This window comes from Triticum urartu, chromosome 5A, assembly GCF_056163025.1.
Source record: "Triticum urartu cultivar PI428250 chromosome 5A, HENAU_Tu73, whole genome shotgun sequence".
In the NCBI taxonomy this organism is placed as follows: Eukaryota; Viridiplantae; Streptophyta; class Magnoliopsida; order Poales; family Poaceae; genus Triticum; species Triticum urartu.
The window spans coordinates 45,884,188-45,905,852 of record NC_141877.1 but is presented as its reverse complement, the minus strand read 5'-3'; the positions used below and the strand labels follow the sequence as shown (position 1 = coordinate 45,905,852).

At 42.4% G+C, this 21,665-nt stretch overlaps 1 protein-coding gene across 1 annotated transcript; it reads left to right on the top strand.

Annotated features, from left to right (window-relative positions):
• The first annotated feature begins 14,729 nt into the window (after positions 1-14,729).
• Positions 14,730-18,631, top strand: LOC125507762 (bidirectional sugar transporter SWEET17). Its single transcript, XM_048672254.2, has 6 exons — positions 14,730-14,883; positions 15,050-15,086; positions 15,243-15,456; positions 16,557-16,721; positions 18,055-18,174; positions 18,254-18,631. Exons 1-6 carry the CDS (start codon positions 14,850-14,852, stop codon positions 18,434-18,436), a joined length of 753 nt encoding a protein of 250 aa, XP_048528211.2. The 5' UTR covers positions 14,730-14,849; the 3' UTR covers positions 18,437-18,631.
• The last annotated feature ends 3,034 nt before the right edge of the window (positions 18,632-21,665 follow it).

Here is a 21,665-nt window from a genome sequence, read left to right as displayed (position 1 = left end):
AGTCCCAGGTACCTCGGCATTGGCCAGCACCGTCACCACGTCCATAGCATGACCAGACAATTCCGGCGTCTGACCGGGATCGGCTGCCTCTGCGGAGGCCATCTGCTCAACGACTACAGGCGGAGGGGGCTGCCGGTGACGGTACCGACCTCGACCACCACGAGGACCATGGTATCCACCTCGCTGCTGGCAGTCAGGGCAGACGCCCCCTCAACAAAACCACCCGAAGGGCCGAGAAAAGGTCTCTCAGCAGTACCATCACTCTGCCAAGCATATCCGCGGCCACCACCCGTCGACGACGACCCAAGGTGTTGGCCTTCCCCATATGCATTGTGACCATCGCCCCCCCGCTGTTCCCGGGATGGTCCATTAGCACCTCCAGCAGCCACGTTTTGAAGCGGCGATGCATGCGTCTGCGCCGGCGCCGGCCTCGCGACGTAGTGAGCCGGCGGCGCAGCCCGAGGTTGATGACCGGTCGTGACGATCTGGTTCGTGGGCGTAGTCGGCCTCGGACCTTGTACTCCGCCCCGCCCCGCAGTAGCAATCATAGCCGGGCTCTGTGCCGTCGGCCGGGGACCATGAGGCGGCCCGCCCCGACCCACAGCTGGCACCGACGGCTGATACGTCCATTTTGCATCATGCTTTTATATCAATATTTATTCTATTATGGGCTGTTATTACACACTATGTCACAATACTTATGCCTATTCTATTATGGGCTCTTATTTTACAAGGTTTACATAAAGAGGGAGAATGCCGAAACTGGGATTCTGGGCTGGAAAAGGAGCAAATATTAGAGACCTATTCTACACAGCTCCAAAAGTCCTGAAACTCCACGGAAGACTTTTCCAAATATATAAAAAATACTGAGAGCAAGAACTTCACCAGGGGGGCACACCCTGCCCACGAGGGTGGGGCGCGCCCTACCCCCCTGGGCGCACCCCCTACCTCGTGGCCCCCCTGGTGGCCCTCCGGTGACCATCTTCTGCTATATGAAGTTTTTCGATGGGAAAAAATCATAAGCCATCTTCTCGGACGAAACTCCGCCGCCATGAGGCGGAATCTTGGCGGAACCAATCTAGGGCTTTGGCGGAGCTGTTCTGCCGAGAAACTTCCCTCCCGGAGGGGGAAATCATCGCCATCATCATCACCAACGCTCCTCTCATCGGGAGAGGGCAATCTCCATCAACATCTTCATCAGCACCATCTTATCTCGAAACCCTAGTTCATCTCTTGTATCCAATTCTTGTCTCCAAGTCCGGGATTGGTGCTAGTAGGTTGCTAGTAGTGTTAATTACTCCTTGTAGTTGATTCTAATTGGTTCAATTGGTGGAAGATCATATGTTCAGATCCTATATGCATATTAATACCCCTTTGATTATGAACATGTTTATGCTTTGTAAGTAGTTACTTTTGTTCCTGAGGACATGGGAGAAGTCTTGCTATTAGTAGTCATGTGAATTTGGTATTCGTTCGATATTTTGATGAGATGTATGTTGTCTGTCCTCTAGTGGTGTTATGTGAACGTCGACTACATGACACTTCACCATTATTTGGGCCTAGAGGAAGGCATTGGGAAGTAATAAGTAGATGATGGGTTGCTAGAGTGACAGAAGCTTAAACCCTAGTTTATGCGTTGCTTCGTAAGGGGCTGATTTGGATCCATATGTTTCATGCTATGGTTAGGTTTACCTTAATACTTTTGTTGTAGTTGCGGATGCTTGCAATGGAGGTCAATCATAAGTGGGATGCTTCTCCAAGTAAGGGCAGCACCCAAGCACCAGTCCACCCACATACCAAATTATCAAAGTACCGAACGCGAACCATATGAACGTGATGAAAACTAGCTTGACGATATTCCCATGTGTCCTTGGGAGCGCTTTACATCATATAAGAGTTTGTCCAGGCTTGTCCTTTGCTACAAAAAGGATTGGGCCACCTTGCTGCACCTTATTTACTTTTGTTACTTGTTGCTTTTTACAAATTATCTTATCACAAAACTATCTGTTACCACTTATTTCAGTACTTGCAGAGAATACCTTGCTGGAAGCCGCTTATCATTTCTTTCTGCTCCTCGTTGGGTTCGACATTCTTTCTTATCGAAAGGACTATGATAGGTCCCCTATACTTGTGGGTCATCAAGACTCTTCTCTGGCGCTGTTGCCGGGGAGTGAAGCGCCTTTGGTAGGTGGAATTTGGTAAGGAAAAATTTATATAGTGTGCTGAAATTTGCTGTCACTTGTTACCATGGAAAGTAATCCTTTGAGGGGCTTGTTCGGGGTATCTTCGCCCCGACCAGTAGAGCAAAGATTTGCTCCTCAACCTACTGAACCTACTGAAAATGAAAATGAAAATGCTTGCTTTGAAGTTCCTTCGGGTATGATAGAAAAACTACTAGCTAATCCTTTTTTTAGAAGATGTAACAAAACATCCTGAAGAACATCTGATATATGTGCATGAAGTTTGTGGATTATTTAAGCTTGCAGGTGTACCCAGAGATGTCGTTAAGAAGAAGGTATTCCCTTTATCTTTGAGGGGAGATGCATCGACATGGTATAGGCTATGTGATGATATGGGGTCTTGGAATTACAAACGATTGAAATTGGAATTTCATCAGAAGTTTTATCCTATGCATCTTGTTCATCATGATCGCAATTATATATATATAATTTTTGGCCTCGCGAAGGAGAAAGCATCGCTCAAGCTTGGGGGAGGCTTAAATCAATGTTATATTCATGCCCCAATCATGAGCTCTCAAGAGAAACGATTATTCAAAAAATTTATGCTCGGCTTTCTGGTAACAATCGCACCATTCTTGATACTTCTTGTGCTGGCTCTTTTATGATGAAGACTACTGAATTCAAATGAGATTTATTGGAAACAATTAAACGCAACTCTGAAGATTGGGACCTCGACAATGGTAAGGAGTCAGGTATGACACCTAGTTTTGATTGTGTTAAATCTTTTATGGATACCGATATTTTTCATAAATTTAGCACTAAATATGGACTTGACTCTGAGATGGTAGCTTCTTTCTGTGAATCTTTTGCTGCCTATGTTGATCTCCCCAAGGAGAAGTGGTTTAAATATCATCCTCCCATAGAAGTAAAAGTAGCTGCACCTATTAAAGTTGAAGAAAAGACTATCACTTATAATGATCCTATTGTTCCTACTTCTTATGTTGAGAAACCACCTTTCTCTGTTAGGATAAAGGATCATGCTAAAGCTTCAACTGTGGTTCGTAAAAGCAATATTAAAACATATACACCTCCTGAGCAAGTTAAAGTTAAACCTAATATTGCTATCATTAAAGATCTCTTGTCTGATAATATTGATGGGCATGTTATTTATTTCTATGATGAAACTGCTAGAATTGCTAAACCCCGTGATAAAGATAAACCTAGACCTGTGGTAGGCATGCCTGTTATTTCTGTTAAAATAGGAGATCATTGTTATCATGGCTTATGTGATATGGGTGCTAGTGCTAGTGCAATACCTTATTCCTTACACAAAGAAGTTATGCATGATATTGCACCTGCTGAGATGGAAGATATTGATGTCACAATTAAACTTGCCAATAGAGATACTATTTCACCAATGGGAATTGTGAGAGATGTTGAAGTCTTGTGTGGGAAACTAAATATCCTGCTGATTTTCTTATTCTTGGTTCCCCACAAGATAGCTTTTGTCCCATTATACTTGGTAGACCCTTCTTAAATACTGTTAATGCTACCATAGATTGCAAAAGAGATGTTACTATCGGTTTAGATGATATGACTCATGAATTTAATTTTTCTAAATTTAGTAGACAACACCGTGAAGAAGAATTACCTAGTAAGGATGAAATTATTGGTCTTGCTTCTATTGTCGTACCTCCTAGTGATCCTTTAGAACAATACTTGCTAGACCATGAAAATGATATGTTTATGAATGAAAGAAGGGAATTAGATGAAGTATTCTTTAAATAGGAACCTATTCTGAAAAACAATTTACCTGTTGAAATCCTAGGGGATCCTCCTCCACCCAAGGGTGATCCCGTGTTTGAGCTTAAACCGTTACCTGATACTCTTAAATATGCTTATCTTGATGAGAAAAAGATATATCTTGTTATTATTAGTGCTAACCTTTCAGAGCATGAGGAAGAGAGATTATTGAAAACTCTGAAGAAGCACCACGCTGCTATTGGGTATACTCTTGATGATCTTAAGGGCATTAGTCCCACTCTATGTCAACATAAAATTAATTTGGAAGAAGATGCTAAACCAGTTCGTGATCATCAATGCCGGCTGAATCCTAAAATGAAAGAAGTGGTAAGAAAGGAGATACTAAAGCTCCTTGAGGCAAGTATAATTTATCCCGTTGCTGATAGTCAATGGGTAAGCCCTGTCCATTGTGTCCCTAAGAAGGGAGGTATTACTGTTGTTCCTAATGATAAAGATGAATTGATTCCTCAAAGAATTATTACAGGTTATAGGATGGTAATTGATTTCCGCAAATTAAATAAGGCTACTAAAAAGGATCATTACCCCTTACCTTTTATTGATCAAATGCTAGAAATATTGTCCAAACATACACATTTTTGCTTTCTAGATGGTTATTCTGGTTTCTCTGAAATACATGTGTCAGCCAAAGATCAATCAAAGACTACTTTTACATGCCCTTTTGGTACTTTTGCTTATAGACGTATGCCTTTTGGTTTATGTAATGCACCTGCTACCTTTCAAAGATGCATGATGGTTACATTCTCTGACTTTTGTGAAAAGATTTGTGAGGTTTTCATGGACGACTTTTCCGTCTATGGATCTTCTTTTGATGATTGCTTGAGCAACCTTGATCGAGTTTTGCAGAATGTGAAGAAACTAATCTTGTCCTAAATTGAGAAAAGTGTCACTTTATGGTTAATGAAGGTATTGTCTTGGGGCATAAAGTTTCTGAAAGAGGTATTGAAGTTGATAAAGCCAAGGTTGATGCTATTGAAAAGATGCCATGTCCCAAGGACATCAAAGGTATAAGAAGTTTCCTTGGTCATGCCGATTTTTATAGGAGGTTCATTAAGGACTTCTCAAAAATCTCTCGACCTCTGACTAATTTATTACAAAAAGATATAGCATTTGTCTTTGATGATGATTGTGTAGAAGCATTTGAAATACTTAAGAAAGCATTGATCTCTACACCTATTGTTCAGCCACCTGATTGGAATATACCCTTTGAAATTATGTCTGATGCTAGTGATTATGCTGTAGGTGCTGTTCTAGGACAAAGAGTTGATAAGAAACTAAATGTTATTCAATATGCTAGTAAAACTCTAGACAATGCTCAAAGAAATTATGCTACTACTGAAAAAGAATTCTTAGAAGTTGTATTTGCTTGTGATAAGTTTAGACCTTATATTGTTGATTCTAAAGTAACTATTCACACTGATCATGCTGCTATTAAATATCTTATGGAAAAGAAAGATGCTAAACCTAGACTTATTAGATGGGTTCTCTTGCTACAAGAATTTGATTTGCACATTGTTGATAGAAAAGGAGCTGAAAACCCCGTTGCAGACAACTTGTCTAGGTTAGAAAATGTGCTTGATGACCCACTACCTACTGATGATAGCTTTCCTGATGAGCAATTAAATGTCATAAATGCTTCTCATACTGCTCCATGGTATGCTGATTATGCTAATTACATTGTTGCTAAGTTTATACCACCTAGTTTCACATACCAGCAAAAGAAAAAGTTCTTCTATGATTTGAGGCATTACTTTTGGGATGACCCACATCTTTAAAAAGAAGGAGTAGATGGTGTTATTAGACATTGTGTACCTGAGCACGAACAGGAACAGATCCTACACAAGTGTCACTCCGAAGCTTATGGAGGACACCATGTTGGAGATAGAACTGCACATAAGGTACTACAATCTGGTTTTTATTGGCCTACTCTCTTCAAGGATGCTCGTAAGTTTGTCTTATCTTGTTATGAATGTCAAAGAACTGGTAATATTAGTAGACGTCAAGAAATGTCAATGAATTATTCACTTGTTATTGAACCATTTGATATTTGGGTCTTTGACTATATGGGACCTTTTCCTTCCTCTAATGGTTATACACATATTTTAGTTGCTGTTGATTACGTTACTAAGTGGGTAGAAGCTATTCCAACTAGTAGTGTTGATCATAACACTTCTATTAAAATGCTTAAAGAAGTTATTTTTCCAAGATTTGGAGTCCCTAGATATTTAATGACTGATGGTGGTTCACATTTTATTCATGGTGCTTTTCGTAAAATGCTTGCTAAATATGATGTTAATCATAGAATTGCATCTCCTTATCACCCTCAGTCTAGTGGTCATGTAGAATTGAGTAATAGAGAACTCAAATTAATTTTGCAAAAGACTGTTAATAGGTCTAGAAAGAATTGGTCCAAGAAACTTGATGATGCATTATGGGCCTATAGAACTGCATATAAAAATCCTATGGGTATGTCTCCGTATAAAATGATCTATGGAAAAGCATGTCACTTACCTCTCGAACTAGAACACAAGGCTTATTTGGCTATTAAAGAACTTAATTATGATTTTAAACTTGCCGGTGAGAAGAGGTTATTTGATATTAGCTCACTTGATGAATGGAGAACCCAAGCCTACGAAAATGCCAAGTTGTTTAAAGAAAAAGTTAAAATATGGCATGACAAAAGGATACAAAAGCGTGAGTTTAATGTAGGTGATTATGTATTGCTATACAACTCTCATTTAAGATTTTTTGCAGGAAAACTTCTCTCTAAATGGGAAGGTCCTTACGTTATCGAGGAGGTCTACCGTTCCGGTTCCATAAAAATCAACAACTTCGAAGGCACAAATCCGAAGGTGGTGAACGATCAAAGAATAAAACACTATATCTCAGGTAATCCCATAAATGTTGAAACCAATGTTATTGAAACCGTAACCCTGAAGGAATACATAAGGGACACTTTCCAGAACGTTTCAGACTCCGAAAAGGAATAGGTATGTGGTACGGTAAGTAAACCGACTCCAAAACAATTTTTAAGGCAATATTTCTCCGTTTTGGAATATTTAGAAAAATAGAAAAATAAGCAGCAGTCCGGGAAGGACACGAGGGCTCCACGAGGGTGGAGGGCGCGCCCTACCCTACTGGGCGCGCGCCCCTACCTCATGGGCACCTTGTGTGCTCTCCGGACTCCCTTTTCGTACAAGACACGTATTTTGGTCTGTAAAAATTCATTATATAATCTCCCGGGGATTTTGACTCCCGTATCACGCAAAAATCTCCTGTCTTTGTTTCGAGCTGTTTTCCTAGCAGATCCAGGTCGTCTTCAAGTGCCTCCAAGGACCAGTTCTTCGAGAAGGTCATCAACCCCTACCTCGCAGAAGTGCTGCAACACCCTCAAACCATAGAGATGCGTGAGGGGTTGTTGCACATCCGCGATTCTGAGGGACCAAGGAAGACCAGAAGCACGGAGGCCAGGCTCGAGGCATTGGAGCAAGAAGTTTTCAAGTGTCAGGAGATGGTGGAGCGTGGACTTGATTCCAATCACATTATGATCACGGAGTTCACCAACAACCACAAGCTGGACGTCAAGGACATTGGGGAGGCCATCTTCAAGCTTCATGAGAAAATCGAGCACCTCCAAGCCCAGATTTATGACCTGCAAAACCAAAACTGTGAGTATGAATATAGATTCAAGAGGATGAGTTTGGCTGCAGATTTAAGGTTTCAGGAGACTCGATCATCCTTCTATGATGGTGAGCCTATGCCCTGGAAGAAGGACGACAAGCCTACGCGATCAACAAAATCACCACCATCTCCACCAATAAAGAAGAATTGAGTATCTCGTATGGGCACTCCACTTGGCAACTGCCAAGCTTGGGGGAGTGCCCCGGTATCGTATCACCATCACTTTATCTTTACCATTTTTCTTAGTTCGATCCTTTTGGTAATATCTTGATCTAGTAGAATAAAAGTTCTTAGTGTGATCTAGTTGTGAGTTTTGCTTTATTATCCTTCTATGTAATCGAGTCCGTGAGCTATATAATAACGATTACTGTTGAGTCAAGGGCTTGATTATTTTTCCATGATCCTAAGTGAATAAAAGAAAAGATAAACAAATAAAAAGAAACAAAGAGATCATGTGAGTCTTATGGAGAGTAATGAGCTCATATAGAAAAGTTTGATGAATAAAAGTTGTTGAGGGTTGAGAAACATAGTTTTGGTCATTGTTGCAATTAATAGGAAGTAATAAAGAAAGAGAGGTCTTCACATATAAATATACTATCTTGGACATCTTTTATGATTGTGAGCACCCATTAAAATATGACATGCTAAAAGAGTTGACATTGGACAAGGAAGACAATGTAATGGGTTATGTTTTCTTACATCTGAGATGAATTATATTGTCTTGGATCTTCCAACATGATGAGCTTGCCTTTCCCCCTCATGCTAGCCAAATTCATTGCACCAAGTAGAGATACTACTTGTGCTTCCAAATACCCTTAAACCAGTCTTGCCATAAGAGTCCCCCATATCTACCTATGGATTGAGTAAGATCCATCAAGTAAGTTGTCATCGGTGCAAGCAATAAAAATTGCTCTCTAAATATGTATGATTGATTGGTGTGGAGGAAATAAGCTTTATACAATCGTGTGATATGGAAGTAATAAAAGCGACAAACTGCATAATAAAGGTCCATATCACAAGTGGCAATATAAAGTGACGTTCTTTCGCATTAAGATTTTGTGCATCCAACCATAAAAGCGCATGACAACCTATGCTTCCCTCTGTGAAGGGCCTATCTTCTACTTTTATCCCCTACCTTGCATAAGAGTCATGGTGATCTTCACCCTTCCTTTTTACATTTTATCCTTTGGCAAGCACAGTATGTTGGAAAGATCCTGGTATATATGGCTAATTGGATGTGAGTTTTCATGAACTATTACTGTTGACATTACCCCTGAGGTAAAACGTTGGGAGGCAAAACTATAAGACCCTATCTTTCTCTGTGTCCAAATAAAACTCCATACTCATAAGTATTGCGTGAGTGTCAGCAATTGTGAAATACTATATGATAGTTGAGTATGTGGACTTGCTAAAAAGCTCTTATACACCGACTCTTTCCTATGTTATGATAAATTGCAATTGCTTCAATGACTGAGATTATAGTTTTTTAGTTTCCAATGAAGTTTAAGATTCATACTTGATATTGTGATTGAATTATTACTCTAGCATTAGAGATTATATGACAAGAATTATATAAGTTGATGTTCTAAGAATGATCATGATGCCCTCATGTCCGTATTTTATTTTTATCGACACCTCTATCTCTAAACATGCGGACATACTTTTCGATTTCGGCTTTTCGCTTGAGGACAAGCGAGGTCTAAGCTTGGGGAGTTGATACGTCCATTTTGCATCATGCTTTTATATCAATATTTATTGCATTATGGGCTATTATTACACATTATGTCACAATACTTATGCCTATTCTCTCTTATTTTACAAGGTTTACATAAAGAGGGAGAATGCCGGCAGCTGGGATTCTGGGCTGGAAAAGGAGAAAATATTAGAGACCTATTCTGCACAGCTCCAAAAGTCCTAAAACTCCACGGAAGATGTTTTCCAAATATATAAAAAATACTGAGAGCAAGAACTTCACTAGGGGGGCCACACCCTGCCCACGAGGGTGGGGGGGCGCGCCCTATCCCCCTGGGCGTGCCCCCCTACCTCGTGGGCCCCCTGGTGGCCCTCAGGTGACCATCTTCTGCTATATGAAGTCTTTCGATGGGAAAAAAGCATAAGCCATCTTCTCGGACGAAACTCCGCCGCCACGAGGCGGAACCTTGGCGGAACAAATCTAGGGCTCTGGCGGAGCTGTTCTACCGGGGAAACTTCCCTCCTGGAGGGGGAAACCGTCGCCATCGTCATCACCAACACTCCTCTCATCGGGAGAGGGCAATCTCCATCAACATCTTCATCAGCACCATCTCATCTCAAAACCCTAGTTCATCTCTTGTATCCAATTCTTGTCTCCAAGTCCGGGATTGGTGCTAGTAGGTTGTTAGTAGTGTTAATTACTCCTTGTAGTTGATTGTACGTGGTTCAATTGGTGGAAGATCATATGTTCAGATCCTATATGCATATTAATACCCCTCTGATTATGAACATGTTTATGCTTTGTGAGTAGTTACTTTTGTTCCTGAGGACATGGGAGAAGTCTTGCTATTAGTAGTCATGTGAATTTGGTATTCGTTTGATATTTTGATGAGATGTATGTTGTCTCTCCTCTAGTGGTGTTATGTGAACGTCGACTACATGACACTTCACCATTATTTGGGCCTAGAGGAAGGCATTGGAAAGTAATAAGTAGATGATGGGTTGCTAGAGTGACAGAAGCTTAAACCCTAGTTTATGCGTTGCTTCGTAAGGGGCTGATTTGGATCCATATGTTTCATGCTATGGTTAGGTTTACCTTAATACTTTTGTTGTAGTTGCGGATGCTTGCAATAGAGGTTAATCATAAGTGGGATGCTTGTCCAAGTAAGGGCAGTACCCAAGCACCGGTCCACCCACATACCAAATTATCAAAGTACCGAACGCGAATCATATGAACGTGATGAAAACTAGCTTGACGATATTCCCATGTGTCCTCGGGAGCGCTTTACATCATATAAGAGTTTGTCCAGGCTTGTCCTTTGCTACAAAAAGGAGTGGGCCACCTTGCTGCACCTTATTTACTTTTGTTACTTGTTGCTCGTTACAAATTATCTTATCACAAAACTACCTGTTACCACTTATTTCAGTACTTGCAGAGAATAACTTGCTGGAAACCGCTTATCATTTCCTTCTGCTCCTCGTTGGGTTCGACACTCTTACTTATCGAAAGGACTACGATAGATTACCTATACTTGTGGGTCATCAGCGGTCGAGCCCCGAGGTGGCCACCTCCGCGGCCCACAGCGGCCTGCGCTGCCCCGACGACCACCGGAGGTCTAGGGCCGCCAGGTAAAGTCGCGGCGCCACGCCCAGCGCCAGCAGCCGACGGCGACGCAACCCCGGCGCGGCCAACAGCAGCCACGACCGGTGGTTTCTTCCCTGGTGGCGCCCCAGCCCCTCGGCCAGCCATCGCAACGAGGGGTGGGATCTGTTTCGCACGTCCAGGACCACAGGAAGGAATCCCTGGCTTCCCACGGCAATGAACCCTAGCTAGCGGCGAAGAAGCACACGCAGAGAAATGATCGATCGATTCGCTGCATGTGTCGGCGCACACAATATTGGTGGGTACTGGAATAGCCTGGGCCTCATACCCAGCTATCTCCGGCCCAGCCAGTTGCGGCAATGAGTTAGTCAGAATTGGCCCAGCGCGGCCCAAGATGCAATTCAAACGAGCCTCCCGAGCCGCCCTGATCCCGATCACCAGGATCGCCGGCGTGAATGCCGCGGCCACCGCCGGCGCCGGTTCGGCCACTATCCGACGCACATTCTTCCTCTTCTTAACCGTAATCCACGACTCCAGACGAATCATATCAAAAAGTGTTAGGTTTGGAAGACTTACCTTAGGCAAGGGGCCCTTCCATGGCCTGATCACCGTTGCCGCCATTCTCCGATGAAGTACGCGACGAACCATCTCCTTCTTCTCTCCCGCGTGAAGTCCAACCCTAGCCGGATCGTCGGGGGGCAAGATCTTGTCGACCGTCGTGGCCACTTCATCTTCGTCGTAGCCAGAGTTAAAGAACTCGCAGATGAGATCCGACGGTGTCGGCGACGGTGGCGAGGCCGCCGGGACATCCCCGTCCCCGTCTGCATCGTCCTCGTCAGAGTCGGCCAAGGCCCAGAACCGGCCGCCGACTCACCGTCATTCCCCGGGAGATAGGGGCGGCGCCCCCGGAGTCGCCCTCATTCTCCCTCACAGATTACTATAGGCTTCAAAAATATCGAGGGGCAACTTGGATTGTGAGGCCGCCCAGTCTTGACCGGATTATCGGCGATAAGGCAACGACTCTAGGATGCACTCCAGCCGAAAAACGGCCCTATGTTAATAGATCCAAAGGCTCACGCTGATCTTGCCCTACCCCTGGTAGTGCAATAGATAGACAAAGAAATCAAATGTGATTACACGATAGTTTTAAATAGCGCGCTAAGCATCTTAGCGGCGGACCTCTTCCAAATGCTATAGCGTGCAATTTTTTATAGAAAAGGAGGATGACCCCCGGCCTCTGCATCTGGGAGATGCATGCGGCCACTTTATTGATTATTCTCATTGACCTTACAAAGTATTACAACAATATGCCTGAATCCGTCATCTTGGCAACATATGCCACTACTCCTATCCATATGATGAAGGGATGCTAGCTGGGCCAAATACCCAGACCACTCACCTAAACCTACCATCAAAAGCCGGAAGCCCCAGCCGAGCCACATACCGGGTCTGGGGCACAAACCGGTCTGACGCACTCCCATGTGTCGTCGCCGCCATCTTCCACAGGTCCGTCTACAGAGCAGATATTGAGGCTTCTACCTTGTTAGGCCACTCTGCCATCGATGCCACCATGACGCCAGACAGCCACCTCCTCCTGCGCGAGTCCATCTACACGCATCGGGCGCCGAGTCTCCGCTGCGCCACGCCGCCGAGATCCGCCGTCTTCGATGCGGAGGAGGAAACACCGCTCCACCTCTGAGCGCATCGCCGGCCACCTGCCGCGATGTCGTGCAAGTCCAGCTCTGGGAAAGCACGCAGGGAATCACGATCTTCAAGACGACGCCCTCAGGAGGGGAAGCGATGTCATGCCATCGTCTGGTCCTGCACCACAGGTCCTGGGCTTTCACCCGAAGAAAGTGACCCGAGAGCGGAGGAGGTCGGAGAACTCCACAACGGCCCCCAGGAGGAGAGTGACATCCGCAGACACCACGCTGTCGGCTTTCGCCCGGAGCAACCCTACCTCCACACCCTCACGCTGCCGGACGAGGATGAGGGAACCCCAGCGCCGCCAGCATGCGAACCCACTAGCCCAAGCACCTCATGCGCGGCGGCGGCGCCATCACCACGCACGACCACCAACCTCACCGCCGGCCGAAGCCAACGGGCCAGATCGGCCGAGCCCGCCACTGCCGGATCTGAAACCTCGGGACGCCGTCGCATCGAGGCAGCCACGAGCAGCCGGCAGCCCATCACCTGCGATAGGTCGAGGACGCCCGCCGAGCAGCCGCCACGCCGGCTGAAGACACCAAGGACGAGACTCCCACAACCACGGGCTCACGCCGGCGACCTAGGCCGCCGAGCGAGCGGAGATCCCCGCCGCCACCGTCCTCCGACGCGGGCTTCGCCCGGCGGACTCATCCGGCGGCGGCGGGAGGGGGGGCGTGATGTAGAGGGGGGCGGCGGCGGCGTTCCTAGGGTTCCCCCGAGCCGCCCTAGGGACGTTGTGGAGCTATAGCGCGCTATTTAAAATGTTTGCTCATTTGTTTGGACCAAAGTCTCTTAGCGCAAGACCTTTTGAAAACGCTATAGCGTGCTATAGCGGGCTATTTAAAACAGAGGATTGCACACGTGCGCCAATGGACTAATCTCCACACCGGCCCACGGCAAGACAACCTTTTCCTGGCTAAAGGGATAACATGCGTCCTCTGCATCTATCGATGCACACAGCCTTACCGTAAGACAATCCTGCATGCATGTGCTGATCACGTCATGGTGACACTCTACCGCTGAGTTATATCTCTTCGCCGTCCCATACGAATCCTAACGCAAAGGGGTAAGAATATTTGCTGATTAAATAAACAATTCAGGAAATGTTCTCAAGAAAGAATAAAAAGGAACCAAGGACTGACTGCAAGTACATCAAGTATAGTAGATAAAGAATAAGAAATCAAATGGTGATTCATGAAACTAATTGCAAAGATATACATCTCAATTATGGTGTCCTCTGGGGGAGAGGAAGGACAGTGAAGCGACGGCCGGAGTTCTGTTTGAGATCAAACGTCTCCACTCTCTTCACAAGAGCATCTCCTCTTGAAGCATACCTTTCCTTCTTAATATCTTTTGTAATAACGGGCTTAGTCAGCTGTTCACACTTTGGTTTCCTGCTCAACCCAGTTATGGCTTCATTTCTTGTAATCGTTTGTACGACCTTGTTTGGTCTGACCTTCTTTGGCTTTATTAATTTAAAGCCAGATGTCTCTTGCGCCTTTTATAAAAAAAAATAGCACGCATGCATCAACCTCCACACCATCTCATGATAATAAAACCTTTTTGTTCTTCGAAGGGATGTGCTGAAATGATTTGCCGATTAAATGCACACAGGCTTATTATCGTAAGACGATCTTGCGTGCATGTGCTGAAATGATTTGCCGATTAAATAAAAAAATTCAGGAAATATTCTCAAGAAAGAATAAAAAGGAACCAAATTAAGGACGACCGCAAGTACATCAAGTAGAGTATAGATAAAGAAAATGAAATCAAATGGGGATTCGTGATGGTAACTGCAAAGATATACATCTCATTACATATCTGCAAGAAAACAAGGGAGAAATAAGCATGTCGATCTCTGCCTTTTGGTCAACCGGATCTGCAAGGTAGGCCGGTGGCGTTCTACACAACGTCAACATATTATAGTGATCTTGTGTTGCACGAGGCAGCTATCTCAGGCCCAGCTTCGAATTAATTCGTAACCGCCTGTCCCTCTCATCCAGCAGTGCAGGCTCGATCGTGCAGTGCTTTCTCCGCATTAAGTACGATGGATGTCCTCCTAGTTTGGAGATCATCGTCCTTTAATTTCGACCTCCTCATTAAGTTTGACGCACCTCTTCTTCATCCTCCCTTCCACCAGCTTTCTCGGCTGGCAGCTGCGCGCCATGAACTCCACTCTGTTCATCATCGGCATCATAGGTATGCACATGCATGCTTGAGTCTCTCTCTCTCTCTCTCTCTCTCTCTCTCTCTCTCTCTCTCTCTCTCTCTCTCTCTCTCTCTCTCTCTCTCTCTCACGCACCCACACTTACTTTGTTCTTTGTTCATTGTTGTTTGACCATAAAGCCTCCTTTGCATTTTGCAGGAAACATCATCTCGGTTCTGGTCTTTGTTTCTCCCATGTAAGAGCATGCGATCATGCACGCATTTACAGAAGCATGTATTTTGTTTCTGCTTATTCTTTTTTTTTTCGAAGGAGGATCGACCTCCGGATTTTGTTTATGTTGTTGTTTGCATGCATGGCTGATTGCTGTTGTTGCTTTACAAACATGGTGCAGCCCCACATTCTGGAGGATCGTGAGGAGCAGGTCGACGGAGGACTTCGAGGCGGCGCCGTACGTCCTCACGTTGCTCAACACATTGCTATGGCTATACTACGGCCTCACCAAGCCTGACGGCCTGCTCATCGCCACAGTCAATGGCTTCGGCGCTGTCATGGAGACCATCTACATCGTCCTCTTCCTTGTCTACGCGGCCGATCATACCAAAAGGGTATGTGAGGCCACAGGGTCTACGAATCGCAAAAAAAAAAGGCCACACGGTCTACAAATATAACCCATTTTTATCTTTAGACAACAATTTACTCCTGAATTTGTATGTTCCCCTATTGATGGAACTATAGGAGTAGCTTGCCTGATCACATTAAGGGGAGTAGCTCGTCTTGACCGAGTTAGTTGTATGTTTCCCCATTAAGGGAACAAGAAGGGTGGTCAAGTAATTTCATACCCTAAACTATTTAGAGCATGCTTGGATCCAAGGGACTATTTTTAGTCTGACTAAAAATAGTCTCTTTTAGAGGCTAAAGTCCCAAGCACCCCTGACTAAAGAGAGGCTAGGACTAGTCTTAAGGCTAAAAAAATTTAGTCATAGGAAACCTACTAAAATATGTATTAGCCCTCTCTCTCTCCTCATTTAATTCCTCTCCTTGAACACATGCGAGTTTTGGATTGGAGGGTTTGAAGGATAATAAATGCTCAATAACTTGATTTTAGTCTCTTTAGTATTTGGATCCAAGCATGGGTGAGGCTAGCAAGTTTTAGTCCCACTACTTTTAGTCATGGGACTAAAACGTATCCAAGCACCCTCTTTAATTAGTGGCTATCTTTAGACGCAACATATCTATCATATTAATTGTTTCTATTGAGTTGCATTCTTTCCCTTTGGACCCACTTATCTTGTGTTCCTATTTCAGCTGCCTTAATTAATGTGGTTATTTTCGACATTTTCCTGAGTTACTCTAAGGGGGTGTTTGGTTCCAGGGACTTTTTTTTGTTGGGACTAGAAAAAGTCCCTAGCAAACTAAACAGGATGGGACTTTTTTGGGACTTTTTGCTAAAAGTCCTTAGAAGCACCTCCTTGAGAGTCTTTTTCAAAAAGTCCTAGGGACTAGAAAAAGTCCTAAGGCTAGAGAACCAAACACCACCTAAGAGTAGCTTCATTGTCATATTTCTTTTTTGGCAATTTTATGATATAGTTCGACTGTGAAAATGTCATAATAATTTATTATATATTATATGTATGGATGATCGCATGGCAAGCGCAATCAGCCATCTAAAAGTGTCCAATCAATAATATCATGTCAACTTTTGCAGGTTAAAACCACGAAGTTGGTGGCAGCTTTGGACATTGGATTTTTTGGGGTCGTGTTCGCGACCACAACATTCGCCATTCGTGGGCTTGACATGAAAATCGTGGTCATTGGATTGATATGTGCTTGCCTTAGTGTGTTCATGTATGGGTCCCCACTCGCTGCCGTGGTAAGGCCATTACACCAAGACCCAACAAATAAATCAGTCATCATATTTTTCGTGGCTATTTTTATTTCTTTTCTTAATCTGATGATTGACACAAGAGAGATAGTGTGTGTGGGTAATTGCGCTATGCTGACATTAATTTTTGGCCCATACATATATAATGATTTTTAATAGTTAAATCCTAGCAAATAACTCACTTTGCAACAATACTAAGAGCAAAACTGTTCAATTTAAACGAGTGTTGGACGCACTTTTCTCTAAATATAACCAACACCCTAAAACATCTTCTTTGAAGTTGTATAGTACTCCAAAAGTTACATTATTCGAATCATCTTTCAAATACTTTTGGTGGCATATGACCTGTATTTTGTTAGTAAAATCTGTGTTCATACTTATGCTCCACAAGACTATAATACAGTACATAATATAGAACAAATAATATTCATAAAAGATTGATCCTTATTTTTATCCAGTTAGATCTTAGTCCGAGGTGGGAAAGCACTACCAGATCATCTCTAACCATATACATACATACATACATACACATCGTGAGACAGCCATTCAGTTGGGATACGTACGCAAGGTTTCGGTCAAAGCTATACAGTTTCCATTAGCTAACACTTTCTTGTACGGCATGTGCACACCTTGCGTACGTACCTCCAGACAAGAGATATGCTATACATATGTGTAGGTCAACAACTCAAGATATATACACCTGCATTTAACAAACATAGATGCAGTAAATGTACACGGATATGATGGACATGCCAGTCGTCTTGAAAACCCATATATGTGGAAACACGATATGCAGAATATATTCGTTACATTACATTATACAAAGCATGGATGGCATGTCGAATTTTCTATTTATTTTTTTGGCGGGGAGATCTCATGTGGGTTGTTTGATTGGACGCAGAACCACTATTTTTCAGAGGAAACAGCCAACTAACACAGTAGCTGGCTGATCGATCGATATCTTCGTGATGTACTTATAGTATCAATATGGGGTTATAATATTGTAGTCCTACATCCTTTTGCTTAATTAAGCTCATAGCTACGTGCTGATCACTATCTAAATCATTCCAAAACAAGTCAGAGACACGTTCTTGCACTGTCACGTGTGAATGAATGAATGCATGAGGAGTATACAGGCCTACTACTACTGTAGTCATCATGTCATGTTAAATTAGGTGTGCGAGTGGGCCAAGATCTCGATTGAGAAGGCAGGCTGGCCGGCTGCTGTTTTCGTGGGCCTGATTGCCACGCCCTTTAGTTGCTGCTCCGCTAATTGGTTTTATGTTCCTGAACAACGTGTGTAAATTTGTGGTGGGAACAGAGAAGGGTGATCGCCTCGAGGAGCGTGGAGTACATGCCCTTCTTCCTCTCCTTCTTCCTCTTCCTCAACGGAGGCGTCTGGGCCATGTATGCCATACTCGACAAAGATGTCTTCCTCGGGGTAAGTCTTACACTTATTGGGGTTAATGAAAATGGAAGAGTGTTAGTGATCTTTAAGTGGGATGTTAATGAAAATGCAGGTCCCAAATGGGATAGGTTGCTTCTTGGGAGGTATCCAGCTGGTTATCTACGCGGTGTATAGGAACAGTAAGGTCGGCTGTCAGTCTCAGGGCACTCACGAAGCATCATACGATGCTTCGACATCTCTTCTGTCCTCCTATGCCGGCACACATGGCCAGAACGATGTATCCACTCATGTTTAGTGATTTCGAACGATGTGCTGAAATATTACTACTATAGTGATTGTGTAAAATTATGTAATTTTTCATAGAGTGAATTCCAATTTTTACCTCTACTTGATATTTGTAAAGCTAGCTAGGTAAGTTTTCATCTGAATACCCTATTTAACAGAAGTTTTGCAAGTTTGTATCCCAATTACCAAAAGTTTTCCCTGTTTTTGTCTCATTAAAGTTTATATTTTAAGAGTGATCTGCTATGTGGGCCTTAGCGGTTTGGTATATGGCGTGATAGATAGCGGTTTTCCTCCTTGTATATTTTCCCCGCGCATGGATCGATTCGCGTCCATAAGCTAAGTTGTACTCATTCCAAACACCCACATGCAACTATTTAGCGGAACCAATTGAACGATGCAGTGCGTTTGTACAGCTGACGACCATTAAAAAAAATAATGTCTGACTAAGCTATTCGGCTTGTTCGTGTGAAGAACATTGTTGTATAAAAAACGATGGCATGACATGTCACGCGTACATGGCAACAGGACACATGGTTGCTCTCAAAACATTATAAAGGATATAACTGGTAAAACTTTCCTTAAATGAGGTAATTCGGATGATACCAAATTAGCATAAAAATGTCAAATTAGAGGGTAAAAATCAGAATCACTCTTTTTCTTTCATATGATCATGCATAAATTTTTTGAACATCTTTACTAATGCAACAAATAATGTACATAAAGATGTACATTGCAACATCTTTTTTAAAAAACCGGAATACTTCTCTATTCCATTAACCAGAACAACCAGCTAAATCGTTGGTAACCAGACTACAAGCGAAGTCCGGGACCCCATCCGCCCATACAGTTGAGGACGCAAGCTCTAGGCTAGCACCAAATGTGCTAAAGAATCAGCTACTTTATTACAAGCCCGTGGGCAACGCAAAATACTAAAACGAGCAAAATTCAAACTGGCAAAACATTTAATCTCCCTGAAAGTTGCACCATGTGCAGCTCGGTCATGTTTCTTACCCTGAACAGCTCACAATAACAGCAAGGAATTGGTTTCCACTTGGATGGTGTTACATTGCAACATCTTTAGTACTCCCTTCATTTTTATATACAAGGCCACTATGGAATATACATTTTGCATCTATACAAGGCCATGAACAGTAATCGAGGCAAAGTTAATGATATTTTCTCGTACTAACAACATGTTTAATACTTGCATGCATGCAGTCATAATGACAGCCAACTACTTCCTCCACTCAGTTTCTTTGCATGCATGCGGAGTATTAATGATCCCAGTAAACAAGAAAAAAAGTTGACTTGTAAAGCAGACATTAAATTTTACATTGGTACTTGTAATCTGAGTTTGTGGCCTTGTATACAAAAATGGAGGGAGTAATGTTAATTTAACCACATTGTTTTTTTTAGAATTGCCAATACTTTATTGATCAATGTGGATGTTCATGGGAATACAAGAGAAATTAGCCACAAGTGGCCACCCTGATCAAGCAAAGAGGAGTATTTAGCCACATTGTTTTTTTAGGAGTATTTAGCCACATTGTTGCATCTTGCTCTTTGCAAGCAATACACATCGCGGGCCTGAAGTCCTTCTCACCTAGTCCGGCACATTATAATGGAGGGGATATGACTCGCCTGCTGTGAGCTCAATGTAGCGCTCGCCTCAGACACCCCTAAGCAGGCCCACCCAGTTCGGGACCGCTGGTTCTGCAGGGCAGGGTCTTTTATTATTCTATTATTTAAACTTATATTGCTAAACTAGAAAAATATTTTTACAAATTTCAAAAAAAAATGTTGATTGCATGTTCAATTTTTTTATATGATGACTGTTTGCATAATTTTAAAAAACGTCCATAGAATTAAAAATATATACATTATGTTTTAAAATGTTGACGTGTTTTGAAACAATGTTTGTGACCTTTTAGAAAAACATTTTGTACCATTCAGAAAAATGTGCGTAACATTTAAAAATGATCATGTGTTTGGAAAAATCCTGATGACATTTTGAAAAATGTTACGATATAAAAAATGTTCACTTGTTCAAAATATGGTGCATACCATTCAATAAAATGTATGCATCATTTAAAATATGTTCACGTGATTTAAATATATTTTCTTGATTCATAAAATGGTTATATGATATAATTTTTTTGACTTGGTTCTAAACAATGCTTCATGCCTTTAAAAAGATGTACGATGTTTTTTGAAAAATGTTTAACATGTCTTTTTAAAATATTTAAAATATATAATTGGAAAATATACATCTTGTATTATAAAAATGTTCAGAATGTAAAACAAATATGCATTGATAAAAGTAGACATTATTTGAAAAAGGGGAAAATAACCAAAAAAGAAACAAGAAAAGGTAGAAAAAATATGTAAACTACCCCAGCTAAGAACAAGGGGAAACGGAAGAAAAATAGAAAATAGAAAATGAAAAAAAGAAAACAGAAAGTTCAAACAGAAAAAAGAATTAAGAAAAGAGAAAAAGGGAAACCTATGCATAGCACACCAAGCTGAAAGATACCGACACGCCAAAAATCAGAACGGCGTCACCTGCGCACAGGACAAATGCTTGCTGGGTTTGGCCGTTGCGGGATTGCTGAAGGCGAGACAGAGTTCTGTCCCGTGGTAATGATAAACAGTTCCGTGCTACTACGGTAGGCCTCCCTAAAATGAAATATTTCCCCTTGCAAAAAAAAAACAAAATGAAATAAGTCTCCCAGTTTTTAACAAGGGTTAGTTCAAAACTGCAACACTCATTATGGATAAGAGGTAGTACTACAGTCTACAGTAGGCATTTTTTCTAATTTTCTTTTGTCTCCCTTTTTCTCTATAATAGTCGAGTGCATTTGTTTTTCGTTTCTTACTTTTCCATTAAGTTTTGAACAATTAATTTACAAAAAATGATTTTTAATCTATATAGTAATTGTCTCTTCGAAAAAGATATCAACCTATTTGTTAAAAATGCATGAAAGCCTTTATTGAAGGTTTACGAAAAAATGTTCACCGCCTATCAATAATATGCGTGTTGTGTTTAGAAAAATTATTTGTCACATATTATGGAAACGTTTGTCGCGCATTAAAATTAGTTGAGCCTGTTTAAAATAAGGTTCATTGTGTATTTAAAAAATTCATCACATGTTAATAAATTTCATCTGTATTGAAAATCAGTACATTGTGTTTTAAAAAAGTCACCGTGTACTAAAAAAGTGCTCACCTCGTAATAAAAA

Bases quoted from the DNA above. Each gene is read 5' to 3' on its own strand.
- LOC125507762 (XM_048672254.2), top strand. From the start codon at position 14,850: ATGAACTCCACTCTGTTCATCATCGGCATCATAG. The intron at 14,884-15,049 runs GTATGCACATGC...TGCATTTTGCAG, and splicing joins GTTCATCATCGGCATCATAG to GAAACATCATCTCGGTTCTG. The intron at 15,457-16,556 runs GTATGTGAGGCC...CAACTTTTGCAG, and splicing joins CGGCCGATCATACCAAAAGG to GTTAAAACCACGAAGTTGGT.